Source organism: Lepisma saccharinum, chromosome 5 (assembly GCF_977018435.1).
Source record: "Lepisma saccharinum chromosome 5, izLepSacc3.1, whole genome shotgun sequence".
Lineage (NCBI taxonomy): Eukaryota > Metazoa > Arthropoda > Insecta > Zygentoma > Lepismatidae > Lepisma > Lepisma saccharinum.
This window is the reverse complement of record NC_139233.1, coordinates 34,128,037-34,148,801: the sequence shown is the minus strand read 5'-3', so window position 1 is coordinate 34,148,801 and position 20,765 is coordinate 34,128,037. Positions and strand designations below refer to the sequence as shown.

The window sequence follows — 20,765 nt, the reverse complement described above, 5'->3', positions numbered from 1 at the left end:
ACATTGCCACATTGCCAAGGTGTCTTCTCCTTAGAACTACACTTTTCTTGAAATTTAATTGTTGAACACAAGTTCTGTCTTTCTCAAATGATGTTTAGTTACATCAGCACAATGCGGTGATTTTCACAATAGCAACCAGCTGTTTCACCTCTCCCCCTTAGCAACTAATAAGAAGATATGTGACATATTGCTCTTACAAACAACAAACACAGTTCCAACTTTCTTACCTCGTGGCTTCAGCCTCGTTATTTTGCAACATTTATTTGACCGATTCCAGTCATGCTCACTGAGCTTTGAACCTTCCCGATGACGCAGTGGTAACGTCGTCGCCTTGTAATCAAGGGGTCCTAGGTTCGATACCCGGAGGAGGCACATAGTTGTTCAGATCCCACTTTAAACTGTAGGTTCAGTCCCGATTAGCCTTACTGTGTATAAAATAGACTTAAAACACCAAATCAATCAATCAAGCGATGACTGAGCTTTTTAACCTCTCAATACTTTTAACATAAAGGAGACAAGGATGCTGAAGCAATCCAGTTAGCTCTTCCACCCCATATACTGCCATTTCAACAGATACGAAAAAATACAATTAAAGGAACTTATACAACAAATTTACATTTATTGTGCGACGTTTCTTCAGTCCTCACTCACTCATTGGACGAACAATCCTGCTTGGAGAGAATCATTGGTCGTTCTCTAAACAATCCCCCCCCCAAAAAAAGTAAATAACCACTTTGTGGCATTTGAAATATTTCCAGCGAGGTTAGGAAATTCTAATTTCCCCAAGGATCCTTATTGAGTAGACGTATTCTACATAACACTGATACAATTTCAATGCTGTTGTTCAGCATACAAGTAATCGTTTAGATATTAAATCAACATATTTAATTTTGCATGCTATCAGAGTCCTACCCCCTCCTTCTGCAACAATACCTAGCTTAACTACAACAATGATAATGTATGGAAAAGTTAAGAAATTGACGCCTTTAAAACAACAATTGTAGATTCATATTGCAGATAATTACAGCATACATGCGAGAAATTTCCCATTCGATACCCTTCCAGCCGCAACGATCTTATAAATATCACACCACAGAATCAACTCTAATATGAGCAACAGGGGCAATTACCCTAGGCACGCTCGTTATAAAGTCCTAATCCAGATAAAAAATAATTGTGCTCAAATTATAGTACTGTTTATAACTGTACTTCAAATTGAGCAACTGCAATTTTCTATTTTTATCATATCTTTGAATTCATAGTTGCTTTATTGATCCTATGTACATTACACACCTCAGGTCTCGCACCTGTCAGAATTAAAGATGGCTAAACGTTTTAAGAAGCGGAAGAATTTGGACTAACATATTTATATTCTGTGACTTCGTTGATATGATTTTTGAAGCAATTTTGTACATGTTGTACAGTTGTAAGAAATTGTTATTTTAAAAATGAAGTGTCAATAGGATCAATTTGGCTAGGACCATGATAATACGAGAGTTTATGTATAAACTTATATGTAATATACACCAAATATTGTAGGGTGGGGTATAGAAACATCCAAATTTCGTACAAAATAACGTTTTATCTAGAAAAATAATACATGTCAACAAAAATATTCATATGTAAAGTGTACAAACAACGTACAGCACAAAACAAAGTCTTTTATATCAAGCATTATTTTGATGCAAGTTTATTACTTACATTCATAACATGAAGTAACTGTAACAAATTAAAATGCAAAAAGCACTCTACGTAGACCTATTGTGTTTTTGATTTGGTATACTGGACAGCATCAAGTAGACAGCATTCAACCCTCACATAACTTCTGGCACTTGAAAGGAGTATATAAAATAGATTATATTGTATACTTTTTTAAAATTTCAACTCGTAAAAGCTAAAACACAGTGCCGGAACAATGGCACGGTAAACGACAAATTGAAAACAACTTATTGAAAAAGTAACAATTAACGACGTTTAGTATCAACACTGTTTCACATTTGATTTATACAAGAGAGAAATTTCACAGTATTTCAAAATGCAATGATGGGTTTAGGATTACTACTGCAAACATTACCAGAACTGAATACTAGGTGATATAATACTATTTCCTGTTAATAAATAACAAGCAGTATTATGTATAGGTTGCTGGAATCATTTCTGTAACTTTTAAACTAATTGCGTGTACAATTTTTAATTCTATAATTGGTGCTGTTAAAGTTTCTGGTTGATGCTTGTAATGGTAATCTGAAACTTACCCTCAAACATTTTAACATGCTATGCATCGTCCACTACTAGAAACAATAGGTAAAATATAAAAAACTTATAACCATGGGGGATTTGTGTACAATTTGGCGTATTCGTCGTCACTCGGGTGAACGATTATTTTCGTACAAAACTGATGGTTCAGTTTAATGTGCAATACGCGTTTAGTGACCCACTTGCACAAGCAGCCGAATGCCATTTAGCTGAACTGATTGTCTAGACCCGTCGACCGAAATCATACAAGAACCTCAGCCTCGCTGGACGACTCAGCCGACGCTGCTCGTCCGAGGCTGCAACATTTGTACTGTGACGCAATCACACGAGAAAGTACTCTGAGTATTCATCAGGGAGCAGTCTTGTTCGCGGCTAATGCCAGCCCTGTTGCTGCGAGGGCTGCCAACCTTGCTGCTGCTGTTGCACTGGCTTCCAACCCTGCTGTGGTTGTTCCTGCGGAGGGTGCCAGCTCTGCTGCTGGTCGGCGTTCCTGTCCCACCCGCCGTGGTGCTGCTGTGGTGGCCCATGGTGCTCCTCCTCCTCGTGATGTTCCTCGTGGTGCTCCTCGTGGTGGTGGACTTGCACCCAGATCTTGATCCACTCTGGCTTCCAGATCTTCTTCCATTCAGGTTTCCATATCTTCTTCATGTCCTTCTTCCAGAATTTCTTCCACTCTGGCTTCCACACCATCTTCTTCGCCGGTTTCCAAATCAGTTTCTTCCCCTCTTTCCATACCATCTTCTTTCCTTGCTTCCAAACGGTTTTCCACTCCGGCACCCAAATCATCTTCTTGTCCTTCTTCCATACCTTCTTCCATGCAGGCTTCCAGATCATCTTCTTCTTCCAGACTCCCTTAGGCTGGTGCCAGTCGTCATGACCACCACCACCGCCGTGGCCACCGCCAGAATCCCAGTCGCCATGACCACCGCCACCTCCACCACCGCCATGACCACCGCCAGATTCCCAGTCATCCTTGGGAATCTCGATCCATATCTTGATCCACACCGGCTTCCAAATTTTCTTCCATTCTGGTTTCCACACTTCCTTCCATGCAGGTTTCCAGATTTGTTTCTGTTCCTTCTTCCATATCTTCTCCCACTCAGGTTTCCATATTTTCTTCCATTCTGGGACTTTTATGTCCTTCCACACTGGTTTCCACACTTCTTTCCATATTGGCTTCCAAACTGTCTTCGTTTCTTCTTTCCAGACCTTTTTCCACGCGGGCTTCCAGATCAGTTTCTTTTTCCAAACTCCTCTGAAAGAATAAGAACTTGATTAGTTCACTTGAAAAACACACATACTTGAGTTTCCTTTAACTATCTTTGTAACTTATTCAGATGAGTTTTCCTAATGCACATTTACGATTTAATATTCACTAGAAAAACTCTTGTTAAACTGGAATCTTATTTTTTCTAAAATAAAAAGACGATTATTACAGCGATGAGTTACTTGTATATGTAATTATAACTGAATGAGTATAAAAGGTTTGCTTATTTATACCCTAAATTAGTACTTTTCTGGGAGTAAGCTGTAACATATTTTGAAGATTATCAGAACCTTTTTTTAATGGAAAATAATCACTACTCTTAATAGTTACATTCTTGAGATAAAATTTGTAATTTACTTTTTCATAAAAGTGCACAAAATTTACTAAAATATTTAACACACACAATTTTCAATCTATTTCTTAAGTATTAGAATGTTCCCACAGTGCGCCAACCCCCGTGGAGGAGTGGTTACCACATCGTGCTACGACACCAGGGGTCCCGGGTTCGAATCCCGGCCTGGGCATGGATGTTTGTGAGTGTCCATTCATCAATTTCATCATACCATCAATTAGCCAAAGATGGCACAAAAGCGAAGTAAAAGAAAGCAAATCATGTTCCTACAATGTAGGTAAGGACGTGAGACTATTCGGAGGTTTAGTTAAATTGGTTCGATCGTTTTTCTTTCTGTCGACCAAATCGTCAAAAGTCGAAGCAAACACACAAAGGTGACAATGACCTTTGACAAAAGAAGAAAGGTTGAGTTCTGATGTCACCTGCGGTGAGGTGTTATCGAAACACACGGCGGCAAAAGTCGAAGAAAGTGGGAAAAAGTTGACGATTCTTCTCACAGAGGAAACCCTAAACACAGTCTGTTGCTTGATTTCACTCACCGGTGTGAATCGTGGGATGAGCAAGGTTTTTATGTCGCGGCGACATGGCAGACAAGTGAAAGTGAGGATGGGGAACACGGGAACAAGCTGCTTGAAAGTGAATGAATATTTGTTTCGTAATTCCATGTAAAAGGAAGGCTTTTGTAAATCATACTTTTTACTCCTTTCATCAAATAGAACGATGATCAATAATGAGCAATTAAGAAAGCATTTACGCCGATGAAGAAATATATTATTACAAGTAGTGTTCGAACATTTAACGTCACCAATTTATACAGCCAGATAAATATCTGAGTAATAAATATAACCTCCGTTATATCATCATCTAGCTTCTTCGAGACACCAACACTTACGTGTATATCATTTATATTCCTGTCAGATATTATCTCTTCTTACACAATTTTTCAAGTGTATCAGACATCAGCTTAATAGGATGACAACTGCTTGATAGACTTGAAACATTGTGTAAAAATATAGACCAGAAATATAAATAAAAAACACACAAAATATTAATACATGGTATTAATTATTGCAATTAAGAGATAACTTAATAACTACATTCATATGTAAATCACCGTTGTCGGTAATCTTGTTAATTATACATTTTACGCTTGGAAGTATTGTAGGCGTTTTATGCTTAGAAATGTCCTCTATGTGTTTGTTGGTTCAAAATTATTGAGAAAGTTTTCTGTCTTAATATTCTGAGAGCGTAGGTACTATAAATATTGGTTCATATTTAGATATTTGCATATGTTAGACAGCGACTGAAAGAAATTATTTAAAAAAACCAGCAATGTAGTTAGTTATAGTCAGAAAGCAAGAACTCATTTCTAAACACGATGCAGCAGAGTTACCAAAGTTATAGAATATCTGTTTGAGTTTTATTGTTGAAATGTTTACACAGAAATATAGTTAAATGAACCAATAGTAATGATATGAAAAACAACTGAACAAAATTAGAAAACAAATGTCGTGTCAGCATGCACTTTAAATTATAAAAGTAAGTTTCACGCGTATAAAAACAAAGAACCTAGTTAGAACTATTGCAAGAACAGATTATATCTTACTGGTGTTTAGAGGAACGTTTTTGTATTGGCAATGTTGGTTATTTCTATAGTTGTTTATGTGAAAGTCAAGGGAAAACGACGCAGCTAGAAAGCGAGTCTTCTTTACGTGATTAGCTGTTAACGTTAATTACCGCTACTTAACGTCCACCTTCAGCTTCCGCACAGGAAGCAAGTCCTTTCGCGTGCTGACACCTTTCTACATAAGGCCGGGTAAAATTAACTTTTACGGGACACACAATGAGACAAGAGCTTCAGTAGGCAGGAAGAGTGGGAAATATTTATACTTTTCAAAGGATTCAAATCCCGTTGGGACTCGGCACCTTTTTCGCATTGTAATTAAGTGATTCCGGGTTCGATTAAGACATTTTCTTTAAACTGTACGTCCTTCGTACCTTTCGCAAAAGGTTGAGATTTCTCCTAACCCTTTCATCAAAAGGACCTGGGATAGATTTGTAGTGTGAGTTCACACTTATTTTTACGATGCGCTTCCCACTAAAGACCAAAGAGGCCTAAATGGGTGCTGAGTCGGGCGCAATAATGTACGAGGTAATGTCAGATTGTTTTCGGAACTTCTCCAACTGACTGCGCGAGTCTGTCGAGAGAGCCCAAAGCTTCAGCAAGAGAGTTAGCTAAGACGACGTCAGCGGCTCGTTGCTGATTGGAGGCTTTGGGACTTGCGTTCCCAAGCTGCAAATGTAAACAGCCAGAGATATTACGAAAATATTCTTGCCCTATCAACATGGTAAACTTGCTCGCATAAATCACAAATGTCTGGGAAAATCGAAAAATGTTAGTTTCCCGGTCTACAGCACAGGTGCCTGGTATAGCCACAATGAACAGCATGATCGCTAATAAATAATTAATTTTCATATGTTGCTCCCTGATAACAATCAGCGACAATCTGAAGATACTCACTTGGGCTTTGGCGGTGGGTGTCCTTCTGCGACCGCCAGTAGCGCTAGCAGCACGCCAAGGGCAACCTGAAAGAATAAACAGAAATGTTCTTTATTTCGAATAAAGAAGTGTTTATACAAACAAAAATGCCATAAATTTGGGTTCGTAGCTCGTCAGTCTACTTACTGACTGATTGTTTAGAGAATAGAAAGTGTAACGATTATGTGATTACTATAATATCCCGTTGGAATGAATGTCGTTTATATTTATTTGTTTCTACACTCGGAATGACTAGGGCTATAGTAGTAGTAGTACTAGTAGTAATAGTAGTAGTAGTAGTAGTATAGTTGTCCTTTCCGACAGAACGGGAAACATTTTACATACATTTCAATTTATTGACCTGTTCAGGTTATTGGCTATATTCAGCATTTTTCAACGTTTTATTGTATTTTGTATCATTTTGTTTAGTTTAACTAATTACATTTTGCCCCTTAATTAACCACTTAACGAATTCGACCACTTAGCTGACTTTATTTCGGTTAAAATGTACAGAGAGAGGACGAAAAGGGAGGGAGAAAGTTTTCTTGGGCCTAGTAGCAGATAACGACAGAAAAAAATAATTTATGACTTATTTTTTATCCTTTTACTTAGCTTCAGTTGCTTAAACTTCCAATAATCCATATTAATATCTAAAGTAATTTTATAGGTCAATTTTAAAAAGAACCAAAGGATTTGAAAATAATAACAATGGGCTTTTTCAAGAGGAAAAATGCAGTTAGAAAACCAAAACGAGGTTTAAAGTGCAACAGAAAACAAAAAGAAAAAAAATGAAAAATGATGATTGACCACCCAAAATTAGAACAAAATGAAAACTCTTTTTCGTTCTAACAGGAAGGAAACGAATTACAATTGTGTTTATGTATCTATTAATAAATTGGAAACTTTAAAATTTTTATGTCACAATTGCACGTCCAATACTTGAATATGGTGGAGGAGATCAGCAACTCAATGTTTAGAAACTATTTGTCAGATTACTGTGTATGAAAACTCAAAATATTTATGTAACATTTAAATACGAAGAGTGGTTGGAGTGTTTTAATTTACAAACTCTGAATGTAAGAGGGGGTAAAAGAAAAAAAGTGTGTGTTTGTACCATGTAAAACGCTCTCATGAAAGATTGATAGTGACTTTTTTTTTAGAGCTATTGCTTACAAGGCTCCTAAATAGAGGACTAGACCAAATTTTCTTATACCAGTAAATAGTAATGATGGTGCTGGACTGATATATACTCTTTGGATAATTTAGCCGATGATTTATTGTGAACTAATTGTAGAAATATTGGACGTTGTGCTGTATGTGGCCTTTGCTAAGCTCAGTATGTCTTCAAGGTTCCGAAAAAAATATGATTTGTCATCAACTGTCGGAACGTCAATGAAATGAGCCTTTGCTGACGTAGTCTCAACGCTTAAAGTTATGTTTGAACAGAAAAATTCCACCTAAGCGGGACATATCCGGTTCCCACGTGAAACTGTCCTCACAGTCAATGTCGAATATACAGGGTGCTAAGAGAAATTTGAGTAATGTTGAATATTCCTAAGTGCAGCGAGAGGTACTACTGCAGTTGAAGATCATTCCCTCTCAGAGTCAGTATAACTGCGAAATTAAACGTAATAGTGTTGGAAGAAAAAGAGAAACGAAATTTACACTTTTCGCACGCACTTTTTCACTTTCTCCTTCCAGCAATCGAGCTGAAAACTTTCTGTTCTCACATAAAAGGGACTTTGTGTCGATGTAGACACGAAATTCACGTAAATTCACTTTCGTCTGCGGTTCCCTGTTGACATTCTATCACTAAACGAAAAGTGTTCGCTAACTCTTGCATATTTCTACTGCTTTGTGTTCAAATTTAAATTAATGTCTTATTTATACAATATATTTTTATGAACATAAATGAATCGTAAACAAAAGTATCATGTATTTCTATGTAAAGTGATTCACATCCACAATTAATATGAATTATTTACTCCTATATTTAAATTTAATATATAATTTTTTTTAAATTCTACGCGTGCTCATACATGCAGTGGACTTTATATTTTAAAAGAAAATATGTAAAATTATTTTGTGAGAGGTCGTTCACATACTCATGTACGAACACAATGCATTACTTATAGTATGTAAAATTTTCAGCAAAATCATTGATTGTTTTGTAGCAAGCAATTTGATTACATTATATAACATTAATCCATACTATTTCATGCTCTATACACAAATATAGCGTCCCCTAAAGTGTAGTTAGGTTTTCTAAAATTGATGTCTTGCCCAGGTTTGTTTTTGATGTTACCTTAATACTAGTCCGGTGTGAAGGGTGAAAAAGGGCCATATGGGCCGACACACACATAATATTTTTTTAAATTATTCATTCAATCATATTTATTACCTTAACATTCCTATATACTGTAAGTATACCACACAGTTATTTATAGAAGGGTACAGTGTGACCTTTCTCAATACACTCAAATGTCAACTTCACTTCTACATACGCGTAGAACACTCCAATCGAAACACTTAATCTGAACATAGGAGAAACCAAAATGTGCGGTACATAATTTCCTGATTACTACATGGACTTCAGTTGAGCTCACCGCAATGTTTGTTGTAGAATGTAACATATTGATGATATAGTATTTTCATCATTTCAGATTATAAAAAAAGAGTGTTTCATACTTTCAGTATATCTCTGCTGAAGTAAATTAAAGCAACCGTTTTATATCTTTGAGAAAGAACGTAATTAACTATCTCTGTCTGAGAACTTGAAAGGAAAGGTATATTACTTTTCATATCAACACAGGCAGCGGACTTAAAATGTCATATTTCAATCAACCTGCTCTTAGAACATCGTAAAATTGTAAGAATTTGGAATTCAGGTAAGTAGTTCTTGCTGCGAGACACGAATGAAAACTTTCCCACTTACTTTTGTAATAAATGAACCTTTTATTTATATGATACATTTCTTGGGAAAATATTTCTTGTGAATTTTCACATTTCACTGTCACGTTTAATGCATCGAATTGGCAGGTGTGAAATTTTCTCACTACTCGAGGATGTAGAGTATGCACCTGAGGCAGCTATCTTAAGCGGTATTTGCATATGAACTAATGATTACGTGCAGTAGAATCTTGTTTCTTTATCTAACTCCATTGTCGTTGTACAAATTGTCGATTTTCAACAGATACTTCAACTTTCTACCCATCGTCTTATCTTGCACATCGGAACAATTTCTTTTATCGGTTTCGAAGTAGAATTTAACTGCTTTAATTAAGCCCTGCAGCGATTGATCTCACTCGCTCCTTGCACTCTCTCCCTTATCATTCTAGAATATTGGTTAATACCAGGTTAAAGACTCCTTCAAAGAGAACTCATCGCTCTTGGATAAAGAAATTAAATGCACGTCATTTCATTCTTTTGTAATATGGATTCGCTTCTCCTCAGCTGGAATGCGTCTATAGCCAACCAGCGTGGCGGACTAGTTAGCACAACACGCTATGACGCCAGGGGTCCAAGGTTCGAATCTCGGCCTGGAAATGGATGTTCTTTGTAAGTAGGGCTGAGGATACACCTTGAACCAATACCGATACTTGAAAATTGTAATAATTAAAATTTCTTTAAGATATTGATCAATGTTGGTGTGTAAATATTCTTATCCAATTAGATGTATCCATTTACCAAGACATTTGCTGTAGAATATTCAAGAATTACATCAGAATATTATAATAGATATTATGTAATTTAAAAAAATACAGTTCTTTGTGCAAAATTGGTGAAAGTAAGAAGAAAGTTTGATTTTTGCATAATTTAAAGGCTAATTAGGCTCTGCGAAAGTGTCCCGTGGCATTTTTTCGAACCCCCTGAAAGACCAATATGCCGGAATAGTATCGGCTGGTATTGATAGATGAATTCCAACCGATACGTTCCGCTAACGCTACCACTGGTATCAGCCGATACTTCGGTATCGGTTCAGCCCTATTTGTAAGTGTCTCTTCTTCAATTTCATCACATCATCACTCATCCGTATCGTTGCAATTAGTAAAAAGTGGCAGACAAAAGATGCTATAATCAATCAAAATCAATCAACAGCTCTGTAGATATATCGCGAATACAGGGTTTTGCAAGATTTCGGTGTGTTTACATTTCAACCCGTTGGCCACTTAAGATCCTACTTTTAACTGTGGATCAAGTAACGATTGTCCTATATTAAAATTTGACCTAAAAACGGTTTTTGAGAAGATAGTCAACTCCAAAAAATTTTTAGTTATTAAAACCTACTTGTCCATAACAAGCCTTTGTTCATAGTACTGTACAGTGGAATGCATAAGTAGTACTAAGAAAATTGTCTATCAGTAGGTTTATTTTCTCTGTACTGCGCAATCAAAGCTTCAAAAATTAAAATGTCAAACCCTGCTGACAACTTCTGCACCAGCATACATAGGAAATTCAAATCTTGAAATCACGTAGGATGTATGAGAAAAAGTAATGAAAGTAGTGATTGACAATTTTCCGAACAATACTTGAGCATCCCACTGTACATACCTGAATGTTTCTTCTAGAACATACAATTTTACTCTTGAATGTGTGTTTTATGGAATAGTAACTCTTGCAACCTGTCAGTCCCACCCAATGATCTTTCAGGATATACTAAAGATACGACAAATAGCGTAACGTGGATAGAGTTCGAAGTTGTATTCCTTTAAATTAAATGTATTGAGCCAAGGGTGAGCCATAAAAGAGACTAGCTTTGTGATATAAATTTGACAGATTAAAACTAACTTTTCGTAGACGGACACTACATTTACATTAGTAGCGTTTTACTAAAAGTTATTCGAGTCAAATGTTAGCTTAATTATGTTTATTGTATATCACATTTCAAAGCATATCTTTATAAGCTAGATGAGTAAATGTGAACGTGTAAAGTTAAAATACACGATTGAAATGATATGCAGAAAGTTATCGCCTAGCTAAGTTTTCTAGAACATGCTTATTTAGGAAGAGAGGAAGAGTTTACAATATGAATGCTTTGGAGAAAGTGCAACTTGTCCACTGGCAACACAACTCCAATAACCTGATATCTAGTGAAATACCTAGCAGGCCTAACTTTACTCTTTCGACGGAAGATACTTCAATATCACTGGACAATTCCATCGCACAGCAGGAGAAAACACTGTCTGCGTACTTTCTCAGCTTCTGTGTAAACTTGCTTTCTATTTTGTTTCCTATTTAGATGCGATGTTGTCACTAGGACATTAAAGGAAGTCGTCTTCGTGTATTGATAAGTGAACAATCCTCGGAAGACGTCAGGAACTGCTGGAGTCTTCCTCTCGATTACAGAAAAATGTGGACTCAAGGCAAACAAAGGCCTCTCAGCGTGTGCCTTGTATTCATTGCCACGTGCGCATTGCATATTAATGCAATAGCAGATATAGCAGACATACAAAACATCACATATTATACCAGATAATGGTTCTACGGATTTTGCTTTAGCATCTTAATCATACCAAAAACAGTATAACGTGGGATATTGTCAAGTGGCAAAGAGCTCTTTGACTGTGGATATGATTTTATAAGTGTACTGGTGGGGTTCGCAGAAAGGGTAGATAGAATTATCCTTTTCTTCGATGTTCATAAATTAGATATTGCAAGGGAATTCAAGAGATTCAATATGGTTCTTACACGTCATGAAGAAAAGATTCGCTTTGCGCTTAACAAATCTGACACTCTTGAAGACAGAGAGTTACTGAGGGTGAATGGTTCGCTAATGTGGTCCCTAAGTAGAGTGTTGGTAACTCCAGAAGTAGTTCGTGTTTACATAGGATCCTTCTGTTACAAGCCTTTTGGTTGTCATGGCAATAGGAAGTTATTTGAAGATGATGAAGAAGACTTATTGCAGATCTGGAATTTCTTCCTAAATATTCCTTGTTAAGAAAATTGAATGATTTTGTTAAAAAGAGCACATTTAGCCAAACTCATGCTTATGTAATTAATTATCTAAAGAGAGAAACCCATCAAGTGTTTGAATTTAAATAAATGATATTTCATTAGGATGTAAACATGGGACCATAACTTTCCATGCCTTAACTCACTGTCAAGCCAACTGAGTTCTCAAAACTCTAGCTGGACCACTCTCCCTTGTGTGTTCCATGACACACGGAAAGCTGCTAAAAATGCCTGTAATGGTGCTGCACAACTTTGTAAACGTCTAAAGTCACTTGAAAAGCTGGTCTGACCGACTTATTCAGAATATGTATATGTGCACAAATGAATAAGAAAAGAGGAGAGAGTTCATAACGACGAGATGCGTAAACCATATGCGTCTCGTAATATTAAAACAAGTACACAGAGAAACCGGGGTGGAAAGTTACCTGTCATGTCCAAAAGAAAAGCTTCTAATGTCCCTAAAAGGAGACCCAATGCCTATCAACACTTAGAGAAAGTAAAGTCCAGTCGAAATATTGGAAAGGGCTTAAAAAGAAAAACCTACGAATGAAGTTGTTTCAACATTCTGAGTTGTATAATTTCGTATATTTCGGAAAAAAAATTGGTCATAATTGTGTCTTGCTAATATTCGGTGTTTCGTATATTTTTAAAACTTTGTCAATCATAATTGTGTCTTACTAATATTCGGTGTTTATTAATGGATGTTGAATCAAACTCGGTTTGTAATCAAGGGCTCCCGGGTTCGATACCTGGCGAAGGCACATTGCACAGTGATTCTGATTCCACTTTAAACTGTAGGTCTAGTCATTAGCCTATATGTGCATAAAGTGGACTTAAAGCAACAATTCAAATCAATCCGATTCAATTATAGCAAACTAATGTTCATGTTGCTCGGAACTTCGAAATTTAAGTGACAGTGACTATGCAATCCTAATAATTATCATAGAATCAACTGAAGGTATCAATTTCGTAATACAGAAAGACTTTCGGAATTCTGCATTAACTTGTTTTAGCTGCAATTCAATTGTATATAATAAATTGTAATAATTGAAATTCAAATCAATCTTTCTTATGTTTCTATCTTAGAATAGACCGGATAGTTTCAAAAATGGTCAATGCAAGTTAATACATTTACATTCCAATAAATATTTGTGTAATTATATACTTCTTAGGGTTAATACAAAGTTAAACAATTGAATAACATTTTATAGTTTCTGAGCTTTGAGTTTCAGCTCTAGAATCAGGTTTCTTTAAGGCAAAAAATAAAATTAGATTGCATCGCTGTGTCTTTTACTTGTAATCCATGCTGCCATATCAACCCAATAACTCCATGGTCCAACAGTCTTCTGAGGGCCAGGGTTTGTCAAGCAACTAATTGGGTGACGCCTGGTCAGCACATCGAGCCCCCTTGCCGCCATTTTCTGGTACTTAACATCGGAAGCCGCTACTTCTTTTCAATTACCTTCCCAATTGTCCTCAAGATTCTGGGTCGACTCGGAAATTGTGTGGCTCCCAGCGGAAATCGAACCAAGCATTGCAACAAGAGCTCCATTTGGCTACGCAGGAGCCCTAATTAATCAACTGTTGTTTCAATAGTATACTACTTCCCTCACGTCTGTAGAGTCACAAATACCGATATGAGAAAGGGATTTAAAGAGTAAATGTGTATTTGCATCCACGTGAAAGAAAAATAAAGGCAAAAAGATGAAATTTTATAATGGAAATTGTCTCCTTTAGATTTCTTACAGGAAGCTCAAATCAAAATTTAATCCTTTTGTTCCGTAGTCAGTGTTTCTGCGATTATGGGCTTCTCCGATGGTACAGTCGCCTTGAAATCATGGTGTCCTGGCGTTCGATACCAAGTGGAGGCACATAGTGGTTCAAATCCCACTAGAAACAGCGGGTTCAGTCCCGATTAGACTACATGTGCATAAAGTGGACTTAAAACAAATTTCAATAACTTCAAATTCTACAAATATGATAAAGGTAGGTATTGGGGGAGTGGGCGTTAAACATTATGGGAATGCAAGGGTCCCGGGTTCGAATCCCGGTCGGGCTTGGTTGTTTGTAAATGTCCATTCATCAATTTCATCATTTCATCACTCATCCCCATCTTCGCAAATTAGCCAAGAGGCACAAAACGCGAAGTAAAAGAAACTAAATCAAATCAAATCAAATTATGGGAATGCATTTTATTTTCTTAAAATTCTGACTAATCGTTTGACTGGATATTTATTCTTTAGTGTCACTTTTCTGCCACTTTTGGGTAATCGGCACGATGAGGATGAGTGATGATATGATGAAATTGATGAGACAAAGAACAGTGATGGCCAAGTCGAGATTCGAACCGGAATCCCTGACATTGTAGCGCCCTGTGTAAACCACTCTGCCACGGAAGTTGACATCTGGCTAATCGTGACGATGAGGATTGTGATTAGATTAAGGTCTGAACTCAAACCAAGAACCTGAGTCGTAAGTCTCTCATTCTCTCGTCTGAGAACAGTTTCATAAATTTTCTACATTGATTTGATTGCTAACCTTAGCTAATGAAAAGAAGTCAATGCTCTCAAGCCATAATTCTGAGGAAATAACAGCTTCCTTGACAGACTCATTAGTTTTCTAGGCCAAGTGCAATAAGTGGATATAATGAAACGAGTCATTTCCACAATTCAAAAGGTTAGCTCGAGACCTCAGCATTGACATTCATGATTCTTTTCATAATCAAAGAAACCGTGAACAAAGGAGAAGACATCCGTCGTGATTACCAGCAACTGGCAACAATAGCAACCTCCCTGAGCGAGAGAAGACTCTTTCATCGTTTTGTTTTGCAAGGAAGAGGGCTGTGAAATTCTCCCATGGACCCCGCGATTTCCCATGCACGATTACCCTCCGCGATGAAGAGAGAGAGAGATTCAACACTCTGACCCAGAATTGTTGTGAAAGGAAACCTCTAACATGCGGTACGAAGAGAGTCATTGTTGAGCACCTTGTAATTGCATGGTGCAGCGTCGTGACGTGATGACTGGCGCCTTCAAATATTAGTCTTACTTCTTAGCGGCTGCTGAAATGGCACGTTGACCAACTGACGACCCTCTCTACCTCAACCTGTTCAACCGCAGAAGGTCACCTGAATCCATTCATCTTTGACCTCCTGATTTTGCTCTTCTACTATGCGAGCCACTTTCCGCTTTCTCATCACAGCACAGGTGCCATTTTGTGGGTGGTGAAGTGCTGAACCTGATTTTCTCTACATCATCTTGTAGACACCTCACTACATTAGCTTTCCATTAACGGTGCTTTATGAGACAATAAATAAAATAATAAATAAACTACTCTTCTCTTGTGGTGAAGAGATCCGCGGTCGGGCTGATATCTCTTCAACTTTGATGATATCTCTTCGTCTTTCACCACCAAGAAAGCTGCAAGTATTATTAACGTATGTGGTGTTTCCCATTGATTGGATACATCACGAATTCACATAAACTAAATTAGTTTTTGATATTTTACATCAAAAACTGTGGGCCATCGTAGAAACGAAATAAGTCTCCTCGGTGATCGAGAGTGTTCAGTGGTCGACTCGCGAACTTACCACATTTTGTTCGAGCCCTGGCTAGTGCACGTTTGTCTTTATCATAGTCGAGTTATCACTTTTCATCTTCATAGTCGTCATTAGCCGAAATATGAAGAAAAATATTAGAAAGATTGATTGACTGATTGATTGATTGATTGATGTTTTAATTTAACTTTATGCACAATAAGGCTAATCGAGACTGGACCTACAGTTTAAAGTGGGATCCGAACTACTATGTGCCTCCACTAGGTATCGAATCCGGCATCCCTTGATTACAATGCGACGACGCAACCACTGCGCCATCGGGGAAGCCAATGTATGAAAGAGAACATAATTAATTATTTCGAGAAAATGGTAACATTTAAAAATATATTTCTGAAAAAACATATGTATGTATATGTATGTGTGTTTGTGTGTGTATGAATCCATATGTTCAAATAATGTAATAATCTTTCTCCTTCTTGTGGGCATATAGATTCTAATATTACATAACGTTCTAATGTAAATTAATTGAATTACAAGTGGCGCCTATGTTCAAATACTTTCACTCCCCCCTCCCCTCTCTCTCTCTCTCTCTCTTCGTGTGTGTGTGATCACTATAACGTTAAAATAAAAAGAATAAGCTCTACCTGTGCAGTGAACAGTGCCATGAATGCATGCAGGAAGTCTTGGAGATAGGGCTTTATCCATTCTCGGTGTCGGTTACATTGGGGGTGATGTTAACAGCATTTCGCTCTGGCTACTTTTACCCAATTAAATTGCTCCTTAGTGTTTTTTGATGAGAGGCTGGACGAATTCTAAGACGCCATATACAGGGATAGCAGCGGGAAAATTCCCACCTGAGATCACCAACACGATCAATAAACACTGGTAATATATTAATATAAATTCCTTGCAATTTACACAAATGTTAAGTATGTGAACTAAAATATTTTCACTTGAAAGGAATATAAAAATTGTAAATTATCTTTTGCAAACACAATATTTCTTCTTTTGTATCAGTTACAATAAAGAAGAAATATTTTCACGTGATCCATTATCAGATATTTCTTGACTTTCGAAAAGATTTGAATGACTTCTGACGATTAGCCTGAGCATACAATGAAATTTGTTTGTGCACAGATAACACCATTTTCTTGTGAACTGATTTTTAAGTATAAAGTTGTTGAAATGTAGGTGGTATGGAAAGTAAGTTGAAAAGATAATTAATGGATTAAATACAAGCAACTTCTTTCATCCTGCCAAACTTTGTGATTCTAAAGCAACCAGTTTTTTACTGCAGAATCTCTTTGCAGTAACGTTCTCTCTGGCATGAAATCGGTACACTACTCCAATTTCTACTTTCCAATTATAATTTTAGGTGTGGTAACCTTGTAACTTGATTTGCAAAATATATTATTTATTAATTCTTGAATTACTGTACTGCATGTGTTTCCAGTTACCGACGGATCCAAATCTTAAGTTATCCCTATTTTTAACTTGAACTCAGGCCTGTTTTTACGTACTAGCAATCATCGTGAGGCCCTCAATATACAATTTCAGTTATATTTTTCAGACCAGGTTATGTCAGATAATTCGTGAAAATCCTTTAGACATTTTTATCACATACTAATCTTCTTTTTTTAAACTTTGTGGCCCTTTTCACAGCATTTTGACCCCATTAGATGGAAGCCCCGTAGTTATAACCCTCCGAAGTACTCCCCCCTAAATCAGGACCTGCCTGAACTAGAAATAAATGTGCTGTTTACTTCTTCCAGCAGATCAATACAACAGTCCCAGCTAATTTAGATACAAATAGAAGAACAAGCAATGATTGTAAAATTAGGGAATTAAAAATTTGTCATGAATTTCCAGCAACCTTATATTCGAATTTTGAATTAACATCTGGGAGTAAGTGAAGCATTTGAATAGTTGTCCCAATTCAACAACTCTGTGTTTTCTTCTCTCCAGTTCATTCTGTTGTTTATGTCAGAAGCAGAAGAGAACGTTTGAATTCCTTCTACCATTCACTAGTAGCGCAGTTAAAGTCAGTGTGGTGAAGATTTTCATATATTCTTTTTAAACCTTTTAAAGATGTAACCTCAAGGTTCAGTTGTTACGGCGCTGGCCTGAGACACATTCCAATGACTCCGTTATTTTACCAGGACTTTTAGAGTAAACAATAAAGAATGTCTAAAACTCACAAAGCTACCTAGTGATAAACAAGATCCAGTCCTGACTAGACTCTGTGTACAAGAAACGAACTTATAAACCTTTTCAAGTTTTATCATAGGGAAATGTTATGGAGTTGTAACATTCTTTTGCAAGATATATTTTTCCATATGAACTTTATTCATAGATCAAAAATATGAAGCTCAGTGACTATTAGATAATACTTACATACAGTACTTCCAACGCTAGTTGGGTTACATTTTAAATTTAATTAATAAGAAAATTGTTGTTATCTGCATGCATGTAGATAAAATGTTATATGTATTTAATATTATTAATACAAGTCCATAATATTAAGTAAACACTGAGCTTCATATCTGCTTCTAAAAATTTGTTTTTATTATTAATTGGTCTTACGTCCTACTGATTTTTTGTCATTGTCATTTTAATAAAAATACTTTCCAATTGCTTTAACTACTATTTCTAATTGAGGGATTCAGCGCAACAGTTATCTAATCCACTTTTCTAAAATTGATATAAACTAAAATAAATTCATGCATGGTTCACATGCGCGCAATACACATTTTAATACATATTGATACATATGGTGCATTAATTTGACTAGTATTATTGGTAGCTACTTCAGTTTCAAGAACACTTTAGCATGTTGATATTCCATGAAACAAGAAATATGACGATTAAATTACCATTGCGTCAAATCCCGAAACTGTTAATTCTATTATTATTTGGAAAGCAGAGATATTTATCGCGACGAATTCAGTTAATTTCGAATATCAGTAGACTGGCATTCACACAAATTGATTCCGAGTACGATCCTCCATTTCCAATTCGATCATCACATTTCTACCTATAACGTTATGTTACCATCAGGTAATCAATGAATTCCGGGTTAGATTTCTGGTGGAGGCATATTTTCTGGGTTTCCCATTTTAAACTCAAAATTCAGTGCCATTAACCTATCTGATGGACTTCAAACTAATTTTGCCAACTTTTCACTCATTGAAATGTCGCTAACTTAATAAAGATGTCTATAATGAAGAGATTATCGACAATGTGAAATGAAAACTCAGAAAATGCTCAATAGTCCTCAGCGTCATCATCTTTCAATCAAATGGTACGCGATCGATTCTCTGTTCGGACATATTTCAGTGGTTCTTTTTCCACTATCAATCATGTATGTCCAATAGTCATTAGCCTGAATATACTTAAGGCTATCACCATTTCTTAAAGGTCTCTTTGAAGAAACACGATAGTTAACTAAAATATAAGAGTTTGGAATTTCTCTTAATCCAATTTGGGAAATTTCCATTGGATTGTATTTGCTGTTCTTTAAATGCTTATGATAGTAAATAGGCTTTCGCACTAAGCACTTCATATAATGTTTCACAATTTCTCACATCGGAGTACTTTTCCCACACGTGACATTACAAAACCTTCGGTAACCGAGGCTATTGAATGGTCTGCTCACGGTCTCGCCACCGAGAGGTTTCGAGTTTGAGTCCTTGATCTATTCGCACCTTCATTATTTTGATCTAATCATCATTCACCCTCATAGTCGCGATTAGCCTAAGTAGGCTACAGAAGAACGATACGAAAACGTTGCTAAGGAATGTTCAACGGAACCTTCACTCCCTCATCATCAATCATCGCGTGAGAACCAGAGGGACGTAGCTCCAAATATACAGGAGAGAGGAAAATTCTTACGAATATGCCTGAGTGTTTTAAAAAAACAGTAAATTGTAGATAGTGACACTATTTTAGCGCAAAGGATTATAAGTGGAGATACATAGAATAGAGCTCCTCAAGGGAGCCGAAAACAGCATTTTTGGAGTTACGTTCCTCTGGTTGCCACACAACGAATTACACGAAATAAGTTGTCTTCCTTAGTTCTCTCGGTGCAGAACCAGGGGTCACTTCCTTACAGATTGCATCTCACCAAGAGTCTTCTTTCCAAAAGAGCCACCATAAATTCACCTCATGGGTTCCAACTGCTACGCGGCACACGAAAACCACACAGAACGACACAGTTGTGCAAACACTCTCTCACCAAAACTTATCTAAGACAAGAAACACAGAAACTAACCAGGATGGTCCAAGTCCTCATGGTTGCGGCCGAGCGCTGATGTCCCGTTGCGGGAGGTGAGAATGCTTTTGCAAAATCCTTGTCCGGGGTCTCCTCTTTATATTCCGAAATGTGGGACCTCGGCGGGACAACCATTCCCAGCTGCTTTCTTCTCCCTTCTCTTCCATTGCGTTCGAGGCGGGGGAGGGGGGGACTTTCCTTCGGGAACGAAGCCTTCCCTCCCCCCATCTCCGCCTCCACTTTCACGCAACGCAATGTTTCGGTAAGGTTCGGAAGGAGGTCTTCATTTAGAGGCTGTTAGCACGCGCTTCACCACAAACATCGGTAAGGTTCACTTGCTTGTTGGATTTCCAGTATCCGGAGGTAGTTCCGACGGACTTCTGTCCGTCTCGGGAAGGAAAACCAAGCTCGGAAGCTGCAAAAGCATGGACAGCTGTACATTCTGAAAAATTGCTCTATTTTAAACGATCAGCTGAATCCTCGTTCGTATCGCAAGCTCTGTTGTCTAGCTACTCAATATAGAAAATAGACTTACGGTGCTTCGATGGCAATGACGGTTAGTAGTTCTGAATG

General features: G+C 37.1%; 1 protein-coding gene across 1 annotated transcript; it reads right to left on the bottom strand.

Moving 5' to 3' along the window:
• Positions 1 to 1,562: 1,562 nt before the first annotated feature.
• On the bottom strand, positions 1,563 to 20,334 carry LOC145988317 (uncharacterized). The gene is made up of 3 exons (XM_083123177.1): positions 20,193 to 20,334; positions 6,397 to 6,461; positions 1,563 to 3,511 (listed from the first exon to the last, which is right to left on the bottom strand). Exons 1-3 carry the CDS (start codon positions 20,325 to 20,327, stop codon positions 2,629 to 2,631), a joined length of 1,083 nt encoding a protein of 360 aa, XP_082979303.1. The 5' UTR covers positions 20,328 to 20,334; the 3' UTR covers positions 1,563 to 2,628.
• Positions 20,335 to 20,765: the final 431 nt, after the last annotated feature.